The sequence below is a fragment of the Hesperophylax consimilis genome, chromosome 5 (genome assembly GCF_061612785.1).
Source record: "Hesperophylax consimilis isolate HC1 chromosome 5, BYU_Hcon_1.0, whole genome shotgun sequence".
NCBI classification, from domain to species: Eukaryota; Metazoa; Arthropoda; class Insecta; order Trichoptera; family Limnephilidae; genus Hesperophylax; species Hesperophylax consimilis.
In genome coordinates this window covers 34,930,324-34,949,688 of record NC_142840.1, presented here as the reverse complement: position 1 = coordinate 34,949,688, position 19,365 = coordinate 34,930,324, and the positions used below count along the sequence as shown (strand labels likewise).

Genomic DNA, 19,365 nt, shown 5'->3' with positions numbered 1-19,365 from the left:
TTAATCCTCTAAATGTGTTTTTGTGTTTAGTTTTGGTGTAGCAGTCTAATACCGGATACCAAATTTAGTGATGGTATCCGGTACATCGGGTAAAGAGGTTGGAGGAATCGTATCGCGCGATAATTTATCACAATAATACTTTTGGATGTAAAAATCTTAAATCTTTTAAATGATGTAATTCTGTTGAAATTAATCAAACGTTGAATCGAGAATCAAAAAAAATAGACATAGCTACATGTGTGTTATTTTTATTTGTAATAATACTTCATGATAATACATTCGATAAATATTATACCAACAAGTACCTCGTAATATTTTTAGTTCGAATAATCTTGTCATCTACATAAAATTTCCGAAGAATAAAAAAGATAAGACGTAATAGATAGGTACACAGATTAAACAGATATTATTATTTAAAAAGAACAAACCATTATGATAAAAAAGTAATAAAAGTGAATTGCATTACAGAAAAAAACTTTAAAAAAAAAAGATTTGCCGATTAACTAAGAAGGGTACCTAACGTGCGACCCGTCGAGATATTGGATAATTAGTTGATGTTATTTTAAAAATATGATGTTGTTAGTGAGTTTTATACAAACCACAGCCGCATTAATAAACCCTAGCTCGTAATTACGAAATTTTGCTATGTAATTGAAATTATCTCGTTTTTTTAGCCTTTACCCCACACAGGAAGCTCTGAGGAACATAATTTCCCTCAGAGCCAATGTCATCTTAAGGGATGCTGCGTGGAGGTTCGTTTTAAGGAGATGAAGTTCTGGGAAGGAAAAAAGTATGAGGTGGGGGGCAGGAATTTAAGGATCAGTGCAGGCGGTAGGCAGGCGCATCCTGAACCCACCTCCCCGATGAACCCGGGCACCCCTGCTAAGTCACCAAACGCAGAGAACTACTTGGGGTGACTTATGTTGATTATCCAATAAATTGTTTCCGGAGCGGCGATACCTAAACCCGCCCCCCAAAGTGTAAAGCTACTGTAAGTGTTGTTGTTAACACAAGTGTAAAAGTGGCTATAAATTACGAGTGAATATATTTGTCTGTAACCGTAGTACTAATAAAAAATTTGAAATATTTTTATGCTAATCTAAAGGTTAAGTAGTAAAAATATACATACAATAATAGCGGTTTTTCTTTGGGTAACGTAGAGAACAAATAATGTAAGGTAGTTGTAGAATTCAAGTAAATATTTTTTAAAGAAAAATAAAGATACTTACCATCATAAATAAAAACATTAATAAGAAGTGTAAACAAGCTAGGGAAATATCTTATTTGCAAGTCAGAGCAAGTCAGCTCAGGAGAATAATATATTTTCGCTAAAAGTGTAAAGCTTCTCTTGCTTCTGAAATAAACAAAAAACACAAATGTCGTAAAAAAAGCTCTTTATGGTAGAATACAGGAAACTTTTTGAAATAAGAGATTTAAAATATAATAATATTATAGTATAAGCATAAGCTACAATCTTTCCACTGATGGGCGTCTAAGTTATTTACATTTATATCGTTATTTTGAGCTGTAAATATTATATATTTCTTATATGAATACCGCTTAAGTACCTCAACTGCGCCCAAGCCTCTAGAGCCAGTGAGATTATGGCATCAACAATTGGAGTATTTTGTGAGGCTAAAGGTAGTGAGGAGGTGAAGGAGATGGAAAGACGAAGGTAGGGTTACCAAATACGGCCAAGTCATTTCAATTCTGAACGGTGGTATTACACGAGGGTGATACTCAGAGTATCTTACAGTCTGGAACGAGGCGCAAATATACTAAATATTGTGTAAAAACACAAATTCTTCTAACAAAATTTACTTTTTCACGCCCGGATTTGAACCCGCGAACTCCTGCTCGCTGTCAAGAGCCTTACATATCGACCACGGAGGCTTTTACATTCAAAATTAAATTAATACGTGTTTTCTAAACACACTAGCTAACTTATAGAATCACACAATTTTCAATGCGAATTATGCTATTAGGTTAGTTATTAGGTTTTATAGCGATAAGTAAAAAATTTCGTCTGCTATGTACCTAAATAAAAGTATATGTACACTGAAAAGGAGGCATGGCTGTGTTCTAAACTATCTAATCCAAAATAAAGCGATGCATTCAAATATTTAAATTTGTATCTTAATGATAAACTTTCATTATATCAAAAACTGTTGCAAGTTCTCTTTCCTCTGAAAACATTGACTTTTCACCAAATTCTGTCAATATTTACTGTATCGTAAAAAGCTATTTTCTAATATGCCTTTTAACGATATCCTTTCCCACATTGTATACTGTTATGTTAGTGTGCTTTGCCACGAAAATCACAAAAATAATGCGTGATTTTGATAAGGTTTGACATATTTATTACTTTTTAAATGCGTCTAATAAGTTCCCGTTAGAATGATTTGTTTCGCGATTACCGCCCTGAAGGCCAAATTTATTGAGTTAATGTGTTTTTATTTTAAATTGGCGGAAAATCAAATATAAGAATTTCAATGCGATTTTTTACTTTCCCTTTGGTATTACAATTGAAAACAGTTTTGATTTTTTTGTTAGTTATTATATTTGCATTATTATTTATACTTCTTCAATAATTTAATAACTTTATATTGTTACATCATTTAAAATTGTATGAAAATAACTCATCTTGTTTGAAACCACTTTTTTTAATCAAAATTATCAACATATTTCAAAACCAATGGTTTCTTCGAAGTTTACTGAAAATTAAGACATAAAAATAGACAAATAAGTACCTATAGATAAAAAATGACATTCAGCAGTGATGTTAGGTAAATAAGCAGTTATTATTGTAAAAATTGATTATTTAAAAAAAAACCTATAAATAAATTAAATAGACCGGTCAGTGGCTGAACTGGCATCGCATATGTGTCCCACCCAGGCGCTGCTAGTTCAATTCCTCAGTTAGCTAGGTCCTCCATCACGACAAAAGCATTGAAAAAAAAAACAATTTATTGTCAGGTTGTTTGTATTTCAGCAATGTCAATCTTTCGTTTAAGTTTAAAAACATTGAATTAAACATTGATTTATTATAAAATGATAAATTGTTGATTATAGATAACAAAGACTTTAAGAAATTAAACAAAATCAAGAAGAAACTAAGATACCTAAATAACGAAAATGTTTTTAATGTAGGTAATTGATATAAAAAAATACATCTGGGAATTTAAAATATTTCATTGATTATTAATACATTTCTAAATTATAAAATGTATATTTCATCTAATTGTATTTAGATAATATAATTTGCACAATTTATTTATGTCAAATGAATAATTTTTCCGAAATATTATTAGCAATTTAAAAATTTTTTTTGTACTCAAACACCTTAGATGCTTCTTCTTTAGAAATTTTAATACTCCTACTAGTGTAAAAAAAGATTCAGAAGTTACAATCGTTATACCTATTATTTTTCATATTTTCAGTGTTTAGATTTGTGTCCTCTATTCATTTACTTCTGATAATCTCTTTCCTCTAAAATTGTAATTTATTGCTGGGTAACGTTGTACTTATAGGTGCAATTTTATTAATACTATATTGTGATTCACAACAATCGAATAAGATTGGTTGTTTATATTAATATCAAACAACAGTAAAAGTTGGCGCTGATCCAATCTTTGTACACCGTAGTTCAGTGCCTCTAAAGACATAGTAAGTATTCCTATAATAGTAAAGGATTCGAGTAGACAGACTGAAAGGGGATATTGAGCTGGCTTAAAGGACTTACGTAATAAAAATAAAAGCCTTTGTTGCTGACCCGGCTTACCGTGCTTACTGCTTACAAGGCTCAACTCTAGTTCCTGAGAGTAGTATGTCGAGTCTCAGATTTAAATACGTTCAGAAGTCAAGCTCGAAAAGTTAGACTAAACAGATCTGAAGTGACACCTGTTTTAAATACTAAAATGAAGTAAAAATAATATGTAATAACCTTAAATTTATGCATTAAATTTTCAAACTTATAGAGTTGTGGGGAAATGATAAACTTTAACTCAATATGATATTTGTTTTAATGATTTACCATAATGTATACAGCATTATCGTTTTACTTTCGTAATAACTAAAAACAATTTCGCTGGTAAATTATGTATTATTGTAATTGTTTGTGCAATATTTGCATTGTGGCATCTCGGACTCAATCGAAATCTGGTGTGGGAATTAGGTGACCTTAGACACCTTAGATTTTGCCAATGTAAGTTTTTTTGAAGCGCTAACTGTACATTCAAATACATTCATTTATATTAACTTTATATTAACTTCACACAGGAAGCCCCGAAGAAAATAATTTCCCTCAGGGCCTATGTCATATTATGGGATGCTGTGTGGAGGGTCTTTTTGTGGAGAGGAAGGAGTGAACATGGGTCTTGAAGAGTCCCATGTTGTAGGAGGGAGGAAACACAGAGGCCGGCAGCTCGTTCCACAGCCGAGCTGTTGAACTTAAGAACGAATCGTAGAAGCGACCCGTTCTCATGTGACAAATGTCAACCGTGTACAAATGTTGGGCACGCGTTTGGCGTGTATCCCGACTACGCACCGGTGCTGAAGGGATCAATGACGCTAGTTCCTCAGAGCATCTTCCATTGTAATACCGATAGAACAAGGACAGCATACCTACCTGACGCCTGTGCTCTAAAGATTGCAGTCCGTTTGTTAAGATTGGGGAATCTATCAAGCCGACCGCCCGTTTCTGCACAGAGTCAAGGGTTTTTTTCAGGTATTTTGGGGCACCGGACCAGAGATGGCTGCCAAATTCGACAGTAGGTCGAATTTTATAGTGAATCAAACCATAAAAAGAGACGTAATGCAGTGAGTAAGCTTTTCACATGTTTTGGTGTAGGTTTAGGTATTGGGTGTCTGATATCGGCGTATTAAAGCTGACATCGACATGACTATAAGAAAACAGATTTTAAGTATAAGTTGTTATTAGGGTTCCATGATAACTCAACACCGTGACTATTCAAAACACCTTTAAGATGTGATAAAAAGTCATTAAAAACGATGAAAAAAAAATTAAACCTAACCTTACCTAACCTACTTAACCCAGTTAATAAAGTTTTTGTTTCATCACTTTCCATGACTTTATATAACTTTTTAAAGATGTGATGAATTATCATTTTTATGATTTATCCGGTCACCGTGATTAGATATTGTTCTGTAGCGGGCGGGCATCGTTGTGCGTTTGTGCAGGGAGAAAAATGAGTATTTCTGATTTATTAAAATCGTCTTAACATAAAAAGTTTAACATGAAAGCTATCAATTCAACTAATTCAACTCGATCTACAGTTTTGTTCATCTGAAAATAATTAAAAAATAAAATAAATAAAATAATTTATTTTTCTATGGTCGAATCCATACTCAGATATGGCATACGAACTTGGGGGCACTCAAGCAATATTTATATTAAATATATACAAAACTTACAAATTGCTATAATAAAAAAAATTGTACCACCGAATATCTACAGACAAAGAAGTAATCTAAAACTACTGTATGGTTCTGAGGGCCTACTTCCAATAAAGGGTCTTCTTTGGTACATTATTATAATGGATAATGAGGGAGATAGCAAATATAAAAAGCAACCGGTGCATAATCACACAACAAGATTCACTGAAAATAAGGGCCTCATTATTCCAAGAGTAACAAATAAGTATGGAAGCCGAACGCTTAAATATTTAATACCAGAGATTTTCAATAAATTTAATAATTCTTTTAAACCTCAGAATAATGAGAGACCCTGCCCCAAAAACACTAAGCGTTGGCTAATAAGCGACGAATCAATGTATCTCTGAACTTAATTATTGATGTATTCCTGAACATCTCAAAGTACCTGCCTAAATAATTTGTATATAGGTAGGTAATTTGATATATATTATTTTGTGATATTGTTTATTGTATAATTTTGTGTCATACATGTATTAAACATGTTTATATATATTATTTGTAGAACCTACAGACAAGCCGTCATGTGTGACAGCTTTGTGGGACTGCATAAATCTTGTATCTTTAAAAAATTTATAATATATAAAAAAATTAAAAAAATGCACAGATTGATGAAATTTTGCTTCTTGGCTTCCCTCAAAAAAGAAAGGTCACTGTTCACATGTGGTTTCGAAAAATAAATCCCATCCACTTTTCGCACCTCTTTCAGCAGTTTTAAAATATATTTCTTAATGAAGTTTTGCACCCAATTAAAAATAAGAGTAAAATAACTGCCTAAGAACTTGCAACTCGGAAACTTCAGCGAGTTACCATATATATATATATATATATACATATCACTATTGCCTAATCTCATAGTACAAAAAAGTAGAAATCCACATATGTAAATAAAAAAAGTAAATGTTCGTTTGTTCAAAATCTTAAGGCTGGCCGCATACATACGTTTTTCGTATTCGATTTCCGAATTCGTTTTCCGTATTCGGACATCCGAATGCACGGAATCAGTAGAAAATACATTAACTGCCGCACACGTTCGTTTTAGTTCCGAATGGAACAAATTCCTTACGCACGTTCCGAATGCGAGCCGGCGCGTTCGGAGAAACCGAATGGAAAAAACCTAATGACGTCATGTGGAACGCAGCTATTGCATACAGTTTGTTTGTGCCGACGCAAACGTACGGAAATTTCCGTTCGTAATTCAGTGTTGCCAACGGATCTTGACCTAATATCGCCGTTTCTCATACATAAGGTAGCGTAAAGTAGCCGAATTTGCTGTTAGGTGGGACATGTTTAAAATTGATGTTTTTACATGAAAATAAAAATTTCGTGGGGGGGGGGGGGGGTGTCGGCGCCAATTCTCGCTCTGAGTAGCCTAAATGGCGATATATCGCCCTTGTTGGCAACACTGGTACTGACGTTTATTCATTCCGAATGAAGAAAAACGAACGTTTGCGCTAGTCTCACGGAATTCCAAATACGGAAAACGAATTCGGAAATCGAATACGGAAAACGTATGTATGCGGCCAGCCTAAATCTCAAAACGTTTTTCACTGATTACTTTGAAACGTTGACACAACATTGCATTCGAATAATAGTGTGTTTGTATATTATATAGATGTTACCAATAACAGATGAAAACATGTTTTAAAAAAAAAAACAGCTTCATCTATTGCAGTTAAAAGTAAAACGCGCCATTGTTTCTCTATCTGTACAAACAGATTGAACCAAAGCAACGCGTAGCAGAATACAGTTAGTCATAAAATATAGCACTTAAATACGAAAATTTCTACCATACACGTATACTGACGAAATGAATTGTAAAGTAATAAAAATACTAGGCAAACTATTTGTAAGTATAATAAGAAATTTGTGTGTGCTATTTTACCAGTAAAAATAAATAAATTGGTCTGCGAACTATTCCCATTTGCGAAAAAATTAAATACTCATAAGTAAATTTGTGGAACTTATGGTCACAAAATTGGCATAAACACAACAGAAAAATAGTTTCTCGTATGCGGTAATTCTATTTTACGATTTCACAGTATATTGAAAACGAGCAATCGGTCAATCGGTAAATTTTATTGAAATATTTAAGTATGTTCATAAGAATTAAGATCTCGATTTGCGATTTCGTGAAATAACCGAATTGAAAATTTATTTTTAAAACTGTTACGTACGTGAGATTTTATTAGCGAAGGGTGATAACAATGAATACAACTTAAAATTACAATTTTATTAGAATATTCGTTGGAGGTGATGGTGCAATGGCAACGTGACATTTTACAAGTACAAAGTAGCAGAAGTAGGTAGTTACGGTATACAATTTTGTATTATTGTAGTGGATTCAACATTGTAACAGATCCATAACTGCAGGGCCATCAACATTTTATCACAAAATTGTTGAAATGACCTCAGTTTCCGAATGGAATGGCTTAAATTCTCTTCAAAAAACCATAAAAATACGAACATTTTACTGATCTTCAAGTGTGTGCACGAATTGGAACAATCACACGGCGTTTTTCTTCTATTTTATTTTCGTATGTGTTTTTTCTTCAGATATTTATTTACAAGAGTGGAAGATACTCTCAGTATCGTCGTGGTTTAAGATCACCATTCAGTATTGAAACGTTGTTTGAAATGGTTTTAGATGTGTTGGTGAACAGATCTGAATAGCTAGGTACTTCCTACTTTCAACATTCCAAGCTCCTTCCCCTCCCCACGGCATAGTAACACAATTTTCGGGTTATTAAGCTGTGTTGCGCTTCCTCGTTCTTTAGCCCACATTTGGATAGCTTTACAGAGCCCATCTTCAAGGAAGATATTATGTAGACTGTAATGAGTTGTGTTATTGTATGTAGAACCTTTTTGGTGCGTTAATCCTCTAAGTGCCGGTACATCAGTATAATAGTTAGCCCCATCGCCTCTCGATTTACGTTTTTGTGGATTTCAATAGCTCCCTTATTGTGCTCGATGCGTTTTGAGTCTTCCCAGAACTTCAGGAACAAATCCAAAGTAATAGCCGGTTAAAGAAGGAAACGCAACATGGCATAATAACTCTACAATTAATCACGATAATGTCTTACCTTATTTTAATATGTTCACAATTACTACAATTTTACTTTTTCTCAACGAACAATGTTTTCTAAACACTCAACACTGGCTATATAGGTACCTAATTGAAACATCTATATTTAACGTTATTTTTTACATTAGAAACTCGTGATCAAACCAGCAAGTTATCTGAATACTATAATACTATCGGGTTATAATTTATAAAAATTAAAGTTTATAAAAATAAAAATAAATTTATGGACGTATTTTTTTTTTGGAATACCCATTATATTGTTTTGTTATCTTTCAATTGCTTATCCCAAAAAAGTAAAAAAAAGTCAAGTATTCTAAAGCCCAGGAAAAAATAAAGTATCAGGCCTATGAAAACTTCGTTAAAGTTCCAAATATTCTACTTACAAATCCCTTTTTGATTTTGGTTTTATTGTATAATGTGACAAAATAAGTTTTATAGAAAATTATCAAAAAACAGTGTTATATATGTGCCAGAACCAAATAAAATGAAACTCGCTTTTTGGCGATGTTTTTTTATTGCTAAAACTGGCGGGTTGTGGAGCAGGAATTTAAAACTTATTGAGTTTTTATTAGAGTGTCATTGTTACACTATGTGGTGCTTTTCTCATTTTAATTATGTCATTCTTCTCTCAATATTTTGTTTACTATATTTTTAAACAGTTTAATTTCATTATTAATATTAATATATACTCTTAAGGTAAGTTTATTTCTTAAGTTTTTCTTTTTCTTTAACAATTTATGTTTTTTTTATATAGGTATATAATTAAACTTTTGCAGAACCTTCACTGGTTCATACAACAATGTAACAAATAATTTAAAAATGTATATTTATAATGTTCTTCTGTTGTGTGAGAGTACAGGATTGTCTTAAAATTTTATTGATGATATCAATTATACACGTAGTTCCGATTACCATAAGTATTTATTTAATATAACGATACAACCAAAGATATTAGCACTACGAGCGACTGCCTTATTTTGCAGTTAGAGAGCTTCTGATTATCGATTCTCACAATCACCGTCGAAAATACATACGTTGGTCGACGTTATTATTTTTGAGTCTCGTCAAAGGTACATACTTACATGCACCAAAATTTCAAAAATTCATTCTACTCGAACAACGAGTGGGTCTAATCACTCGTTGTTCGAGTGGAATGACTTAGTCAAGAATCGAGCATCATGCCATTTCTGAACGCAGCCGGTCTAGCGAGTGGCTGCTCGATCAGTATTCGCTAGGTACTCGATAGTATTCGGCTATCTCCGTCAAATGAACTAGTGTCATCTTCCGGAATGCACCAATACTATAATATGTAAATTGTTATATTGCCTTGGTATTCATGATGTGTTAATGATTTTTGCTTTCTGTTTCCCAGCAGCACCGCCTGCACGCGCGCTACGTGGCCGGTATACTTAAGGAGGCCATCGCCAAACTAAAGCGACTACCCAACCTTAACCAGGCTTCCACAGCTATATCCAAGCAGGTCACCATCTGCGGGGACCTGCACGGCAAACTGGATGACCTCCTCGTCGTGTTCCATAAGGTAAGGCTTCTAATACAGTAAGATGTAAAATTTAAGAATATTTGACCGTGTGACGCAATTTCGTGGGAGCACCCTCCCAAAAAGCCTCCATTGAAATGTTTTGAGTTAGATCAGACCTGGTTAAGAATTGGAGCTCCATAGAAGCCCGAGTAAATCTGGCTTTTAAGAACTTGGACGTCTTCTATAGGGATAGCAGTCTCTTCAATAGTGACCAGCTGCTAAGGCTTTACATGTCTTAGGTTCGTCAAACAATTGAAGTTGAGAGCCACTTCTGGGTTGGAGCCCTAAAATACCCGATAAACCTTCTTGATTCAGTGCAAATATGACGCATTAAGATGTTTGAATTATTTAGTAAGTCTTCAATAATTGAAAATTTACATCATTTTAAATTGATTAATTTTTACATTAATTAATTTTTAAATTGATTAATTTTTACATTTATTAATTTTTACATTTATTAATTTTTACATTAATTAATTTTTACATTAATTAATTGCCATTATTTTAATATAAATAAATTAAAAACTCTGGGTACATTGGTTTTGAAAAATGACGATTATTTTGATTAAATAGTGATGAAAACAATGTTATTTACAAAAATATTATAAGCAATAATTATTATCCTGAAACAATCGTAAAAATTGAAAAAAGTCTCCCGAGAAAAAAAAGTTGTTCTTTGTGTTATGCATAAAAACCTTGTCTTATAAACATTAATTTACCTTAAAAATGTAGCAAAGTTATTTATTTCATTTTATTTTATTTTTATATTTTATACGAAAACCGAACAAGAGACCCAACTGCTCCCAACCGTCTGGAGCCAGTAAGACTATAGTATACCCAATTGGGGTATGTTGTGAGCCTGGAAGTTGTGGAGAAAGGAAAAAGATGGAGAAGTGGAAGGTGAGGGATTACCTGGCTTTTCAGATCTGGGCACCAAACATGGCTAAAGCCTTTTAAAGCAATCTTTCAATTATGAATGGTGGTCTTACACCAGGGCGATACTGAGAGTATCTTCCACTCTGGAACGTGCTGCAAGTAGACCATATTTTTTTTTAATGCATAAATTCTGAAATATTACAAATATATCAAATAAAATGGATTGAGCCCGCGACCTTTGGCTTGCTAGTCGAGAGTCTTACCACTAGACTTATCAGGTGTTAAATCGTTTCATAAAAAAAACTATTTTTGTTGAAATTATAATTATTTTGCTTATTCCGTGCATATAAATTCTAATAAGCTCGACCAATTGTCAGCATTTTGGGATATTAATCGTTCAGGGAGATTACACCTAAATATCCTTTGCAAACAATAACTTAAATAATGCCCACAGTATTTCAACGTGATAAACAACGCACAGTTTCCAGTGGCGGTACCGAGATTAATTATTTCACGTCTGCCATATTTTATCCCTTCGCAATCGCTGAATTTATTTCTTGACCAAAACACACTATTTTTTGTACGAGGGTAAAATGAGGCATTTTTGTAATGTATTCGTTTTATTCCTTTCTCGATGACCGTTATTTAATTCTATTAAAGAGATTTTTTTTCCAAATTTAAATATTTTTGTTCTTATTCTCTGGAATGAATAACAATTTTTTTTTAATAAGAAAATTAGACATTTAAGTTAATATAAAGCCATTTCACAAACTTGTTTATTTAGGGAATATCGCAATATAAAATAAACATTTATGGCATTTTGACTATACCTGATTCAATTAACAGAGCGTAGCGAAGTTCTTTTTTAACTAGACCACTTAGCATTTCATCTCTCTTTAAATTTGTTTGTTATATTCCGGTTCCGGTACAAGATGGTTGCCGTGTTGGATAGTACCTTTTTATCCCGGCAGAATTCGCTTGTTTGTGGTTTTTACTACGAGCTGTCAAATCGAAATAATTGATGTAATGGTAGGTACGTACCGGCCCAAAGAATGTTTTAAAAAGGAATAGTCGTTTAAATAGAGACGTGAGTGGTTTATTTAAGTATTTATTTCTAAATACGAAGGCCTCCGTGGTCGAGTGTCCGATTTTGGTCGAGGTCCGAGTGGTCGATGTTCCGACCCCGGCATATTCAATAAAATTTTAATTAATTCATTTGTGTTATTTCACAATTTATTAATTTAAATTAATATATAGTATACTTGCGGTACGTTATATAGACCACCATTCAGAATTGAAACATGGTTTGAAATGGCTTTAACCATGTTTGGAGACAAGATCTGAATAGCCTGGTACTCTCCTATTTTCCCCTTCCTGCTACATTAAGTCTCAAAAAATACCCCAATTAAGGATTCCATAGTCTCACTGGCTCCATACGATTGAGAGCAGTTGGGACTTTTGTGCGGTATATTTTAGTTTTTTTGTAAAAAAAAACTAGCTCGTTTTTTGGGGCGGGCCAATAAGTCACTAATTTGCAAAAAAACAATATTTATAGCCTCAAAAAACGTCTCTCTAGCGAGATTGTAGTTTTTAATGAATTGACCAATCGTTAGTGTTAATTGTTAACTGGCACGCCATTACCGTACGTTAATATTATATCTTAATTGTTAGAAGAAACAGTAAAAGCCATCAATAAAGAAAGCACTTCATACGTAGGACCGACTCCAGTAATTTTCCGGAATATAACGAAACCACTTTTATATTTTAAACTTATTTTTAATGTTGGATTCTGAAAATATATATATTTTCAGACCGGTCGGTGGCCGAGTTGACATCGCGTTTGGGTACCACCCAGGCGTAGTGTGTTCAATTCCTCGGCTGGCTATGTCCTCCATCACAACACAAGCAATATTTTAAGCTTACTGTGGTGGTAGTAGGAGATTTTCAAATATTGTCAGGTTATTTGTGACCCGGGAATGTTTGTCTTTCTTTATTAAAATTTTAAAAAAAATCATATTGCATTAGTGTGGGTTTTAGACGACCACTCCCCCAGTTTTATTCTTGTAACTCATTAAGTATATACTAAAAAATAATTCAATTGACACAAGATTCAATAGAAATGAAGGTATGTCCATTCCGAAAATTATAAATAAATACGGACAGCGGACTTTCTCTTATCTTGTGCCTACCATATTTAATAAGATTCCAATAGACATAAAAATTCAATCAAATTGCACCCCCAAATTAAAAAATAAAATTAAAATATGGTTAATAGATCAAGCTTTTTTATACTGATATTGTTTATTATCTTATGCATATATATATATATATATATATATGAATATGAGTAATTTGCCTGTGTTACAACTGACTGTCTTTGTATTTTATTATTTTGTATTGTAGTAAGTTAAAAGTTATTCTATTGTTTCTTTTTTTATATATGGCTCTGTTTTTGTGATTATTTAAGTTCTTATTTAAATTTTTCTGTATCTATTTTAAATATTGTGATTTCTCGCTTTTTGTATGCTTTGATAATATATTATGTTAAACTGACTTGCTGACAAACTGCTTGAGCAGTTTAGCGGGTATAAATAATAATAAAAAAAGAAAATAAAAAAATTGTATTAGAATATTCCCGTTCTATTTCCTGTTAAAATAAATAAAATACGGCTTAATACAATATTTATTCACAAAAATCCCTGTACTTTACCTTTCGTGATAAGAGAATAAATATTTTTATCCTAAATTTGAATTCTGCGTCTAAATTGTGTATTTTAAACAATTATTGATTACATCGTTCAAGAAGAAGATCATACCAAAGACAGGTTGTTTAAAATGTATAAAGGATACAAACTTACCACTTAAACAAACCAACCAACTAGGGCATAATAATTCATTGAATTAGGTTCTAACTATCGTTCCCTAATGCCATTGCAAGATAAGACTGAATATTGAATCTCAAAATCAGAAAATGTTAAATAGATTATGAGAAATCGTATTTGTAAGCTTTGACACTTTCAGAACATGGTAAGACGTAACCATTCGAACCAAAATGACGAACTACACTAACAAAACTGTCAGATACAAACTAAATTTTAATTGCAAAAGGTGCAAACTGATATTCGAACCTTGTAAAATACATAAAAAACTTTATAAACCTCGTCATACAAGTATGTACGGAAATAAAACCTAAATGGCTCTAAAAGTTATTTTGCCTATAAACTGACCAAATAAATGGGTTTGCAATCAATGGTAATTTTTTAAAAGAATTTTAGTTAAAACCTTTTGCAACTAAAGTGAAGATTAAGCAGTTTAATCGAAAGTGTTTATTTTATCTGCAATGACCGTATGTTTTATACAATTGTTCAAAACAGAGATCGTTACGCGTTACGAAGTCTTATTTATTGGACGAGTCCTCAGATTCCCGAGATATCCTGCCAAAAGAAACGATTTTCTCACCCTCGCTGAACTTTATTTGACGTAAACTGACCCTGACCTCTCTAATTGAAGGCTTTTTCTACAAAAATAAACCAAAATACTACTAAATACCGAGTAAAATATTCGGATGCGTGTAAAAGACACAAATATTATGTATTTATTCGTCAAACATGAATTTAATTTCCATAAAGTCTAGTATTTTTATAAATGCTGACATAAGTGAATTAATATGAATTAATTAAAGCTCAAAAATTGATTATGAGGATAATCTACAATGTAATAATAATAATAATAATTGGATGACTTGTATAGCGCCGTTTTTGTGCAAAATCACCTCAAGGGTGCTGTACAAACTTATAATACATCTCTACAGTGATTTACGTTATTACTTAACTATTTATGGAGATAATATACAATACAATACTTACCTGGTAGGTCACTTGAGATTAACACTTAATTAACATTATATAATTGTTTATTAGCGAAAAATTACACTACATTCACCCCACGAAGGACTTATTTAAGGACTTCAAAGTACTCAATATAAAATCCCTATACATCAAACACTTATCCTCCTACTACAAATTCAAACATACGAAAAAAAAACATTTTTGAATCAACCTATAACACAAGATATTCCAACCAATCCAACTATACTATTCCAACAACAAGAACCTCAATGGCGCAGTCACAATTTAATTTTCTTGCTCCTAAAATCTTCAACAATTTACCAATAGAAATAAAGTCAATTACCAAATACAACAGTTTCAGGAAGGCGCTTGGGGATTTCTTGATGAGTGAGTGGGATAGTGTCGGTAACCTGCTTCTCGTACTCAGATAAAGGTGTATATATTGTTTACATGTGTGAGGAATAAGATACATGTATGTAAGTATATGTATGTTTTGTATATGTAAGTATATGTATATGCATATATGCATTGTATGTATGTATATATACTTGCGTGTGCATGTGTAAGTATGAATGTACATATGTGTACTACTTTATACATTTGTGTTTATTTTATTGAAAACATTTTTTTTAACAATTTTGAATTTTTTTTATAATTCTACCAAAATATGTTTACACTAGACTTAAATTCCTCCATTGGGCACCATGAAACAGGCAGCTGCCTAGTATGGTGCTCTAATGTATCTTCTATAAATAAATATATTAATCATGTAACATGTACTTAAAAATAAATAAATATTGAGAAATAAGCTCTTTAAAACACCGTTCGTGCTTATTTGTTTGGCATTTTATTTTTTTTGGCGCTGAAGAAAATAATTTCCATACGTCATCTTTGGAGATGCTGTGTGGTATCAATACACGCTTCCCATTTGACATATGACTTAAAATATCACTAACCTTTCTTTTTAACATCAAAACAAATTATTACAAACTAAATATTATTTACAGTTGAGACTTCAAGATAGTATAACCATAATTTAATTTAAAGCGACGATGAAGAATTGTTTGAGAGCCTCAACTCAAAATAGATGAAAAAATTTTATTACATTACAATTTCCAATGTCAATTGTAAGTGTTTTATTCCACATTTCACCCAATACGCCAAAAAATAAGCGAACAATTTCATTTAAACTTTATTTTATTACAAACATAAGTATTATTGTTGACGATTTTCCTTCATCGTGAAAGCTTCGAAACTACGCTAAACATTTAGTGCCCTAAGAAAAGTTTCTTTCTAAATGAAGTATGAAGAAACACGTATAGCGGTGATTGGGGAAGAGGTGCGGAACGTTTACTGGTTCATATCACGAAGGTAATAATGCATATTTGATTCTATTTCGGTCTCGGCTATTTTTACCACGATTATTTTAGTTTCAGGTGAAAGCGACTGGTGTTGTTACGTATTACTGTCTGAGTTTATTTTGGCTGGCATTGTTGAATCTGACATTATGAATAGAACTAGTAGTAAAATCTGATAAAACTTTAGCCCTATCATAGGAAACAAATCAAAGGGAATTTATGGATAGGTAATACGGCGTTACAAGAAATCGTTTTTTAGTATTTTGTGAAGGTCGATTTCGTCATGGAAAACACTTTTCACTATTGGGAAACATGAACCAATCCCTTCGAAGCAACTTTTATCAATAACATTGTTTCTTAAATAAATCAGCCAAGCAATTATTCAGCAAATAATTATATAAATATACATTTATTAAGGTTATGTTTTTGTTATAAATGTGGATATATTTAGTATCAAGCCATAAAATAATACACAACGAAATAGACTGCCCAGAACTTCTATCCCAAATAAATTTAAACATCCCATCTAAAAGGACTCGCCACACCAACCTTTTTTAATACCGATATATTTTTTGATTCTCTCCCTCTATCTTCTACTACTTTGTAACTATTGTCCTCTACGTAATTTTGTACAATTTTTTTCGGCAATAAAAATAAATCAGTGCCAAAAAAATTGTAGGTTTAATAATGCGTCCAAGTTTTCATCAAACGTACTCAGTTAACGGATTCTCCACAAGTGAATTCAAATACAGATTTGAACGACCCTCTTGACAATTGACAATACGAGTGTGAAAATCCGGCACAAATATTTTGATCTGTGACAGAATCTAACTGTTCGATACATGGCCGTTGATTAAATTAGATTATGGACTGCAAGCCACTGGAGAGTAACCTTTCCTTTACCTGACTTTTTTACCTTTCTAGTTAACAATGTTCCTGGTAACAATGTTCCCGGTCAAATTTTTTCCAGTAATAATGTTCCTTGCCGAAATGTTCCTAACCTAACCAAACGTCTTAATGAATTTGTTTATTTTTATTGTATTATCTATTGAGTTTTTCCTTGCGACTATTAACTAGGAACATTTCGGCAGGTAACTGTGGATATTTTTACAGTAAACATTTTTATAGACCATTATCAAGGACTTTATTACCGGCTGCGATAAGAATTGTAATACGTTTCATTTAATTCAAATAATATGTGATTTTTTCGAATTTCTACTACAATTATTAGAATATATAATGTAAGTTTTATTGCCCAGTGGTAAATAGTTGGTTTTTACTTGGATAGACGTCAAAATACACATGCCACAAGTAAGTTCCATGGAGGACTGCGTGTTCAAATCACACCGAGGTCATCAATATACCATAGTTGTAATAATTGCGGTAGAAATATTGAAACTGACCCGAGATCAGAACAAAAAGTGACTCGTTTTCTATGAGATTTTTTGTGTTGCAATTTGTACTAGCCTTATGTTTTCTTTACCAGAATTTTTAACAATCTTAATTGAAAATAATTTATGTTATTGACCAAACAATATGGCGGACTGCTTTAGTTTTTCAGTTCAATTGATATTTCAACGCTCCATAGATCGTGATCTGCACAGCCCACTGCTTTCTACTCAATTATTTAGGTACTTCTCGCTAATTTACAATTCATTTGTTTTATCATCTATCGTGAAACAAAATCCTTCATTACAAATATCTACATTTATAGAAACTAAAAATTAAAGAAAGTGCTCTAATTCAATATCCAGTTTAATCAACATATTTTATAGTTATGAAACAAACTTCGGAGTCCAACACAGTAAAACTAATCTAAGTAACTTTCATACAACTCAGAATATAACACAATCAGTATGACAGCATCACATCGTAACGTAATAACAGACGGATGGCTGAGACACCGCGCAAACAAATAATTTACTTCGTGAGTCCTCTAAACTAGGAACTTCAATCCTTTAATCCTGTTTGCAGTTTGCAGTCGTCCCGTTCGTGATTATACTCCGAAAGCATCGGGACACGGGCTAAATCTGCAATCTGCATGCATGGGCCAGAGTCTGCTCTGCAGTCACTTTTCCCTTTTCGTCCTAATTTCTATTCCCCTTATTCCTTCTATTCCCGTTCTATCTTTTTACTCCCCATCTTCATCTCCCATGGTAGATGCTGGACTCTAAAGATTATGTTATGGTTGTACGTTGATAAGCAAGCCATTTGATCGTGCATTGGTATCGTGTATGCAGATCTGGATTCTCTCTTATTCTGGAGTATCTTTTATTAATAAGTAACTATGTTCATTTAGTTGTTTGAGTATTGAGAGATGTTCAACATAACCAAAAACATATTGCCAACCTATTGGAAATACATAATTATATTCTTATTTTCTGGCAATGTCGATTATCACGTTCCGACGATTTTTTAGTTAATAATATACAATAACTTTGAATCCACACTACGACTTATAAATAAATATAGATATATTTTATTTCTTGGCTTTTTATAAAGTTACACTTTGAAATTATGAATGTATATGGCTGAATATGTACCTAAAGTTTTTAAATCGGGATGGAATTTTTGCTACGCATAAGTAGAGTTGCTATATTTGAGTATTGCTCTAATCAATAGGACTTTCATTAATTATTCATCAACATTATACATCGATAATCAGTTGTAGATATGAATTATTATTTGATCGCAATTGACCAAGAACGAAGGGTGATTTCAGTCAACTTTTACTTTCAATAATTTGTACTGCTTACCTTTTTTGAAATTGGAATTGTTAAAATTTATATATATATATATAAATATGTAATATTCAACTTGGAATTGAACTCAGGATCTGTCTACTACAAACTTGGCAATTGGAACCTAATTATTTTATGTCATATTCCATATCTAAGTTAAAAATAATTTCGTTATAACTCTTATCATTCAAAAAGATAGCAGCCAAAAATATGAGAAAAATTATTACTTGAAGATAAAATATTGTTATTTCTGAATTTGAAATATGAAATCGACAAAAATGACGTACAATAATTAGATTTTAGTGGCCAAGTATGTTGAGGCGTCGTCCCGGTAAGACAAAGATCCTGTGTTCCATTCCAAATTTATTTTATATATTTAGGAATACAAACAGATTTTTTTACATCCTTGAATAATAAACTTATAAACAATACAAATAAAATCTAATGACAGGTTTACACTTAAACA

General features: G+C 32.2%; 1 protein-coding gene across 1 annotated transcript in view; it reads left to right on the top strand.

The window, feature by feature from the left end:
• rdgC (retinal degeneration C) overlaps positions 1-19,365 on the top strand; it is a 204,252-nt gene that overhangs the window by 40,213 nt on the left and 144,674 nt on the right. Inside the window, exon 4 of the mRNA XM_089631830.1 lies at positions 9,909-10,076. Coding sequence (XP_089487956.1) covers positions 9,909-10,076 — 168 coding nt within the window. The remainder of the gene's footprint in view (positions 1-9,908; positions 10,077-19,365) is intronic.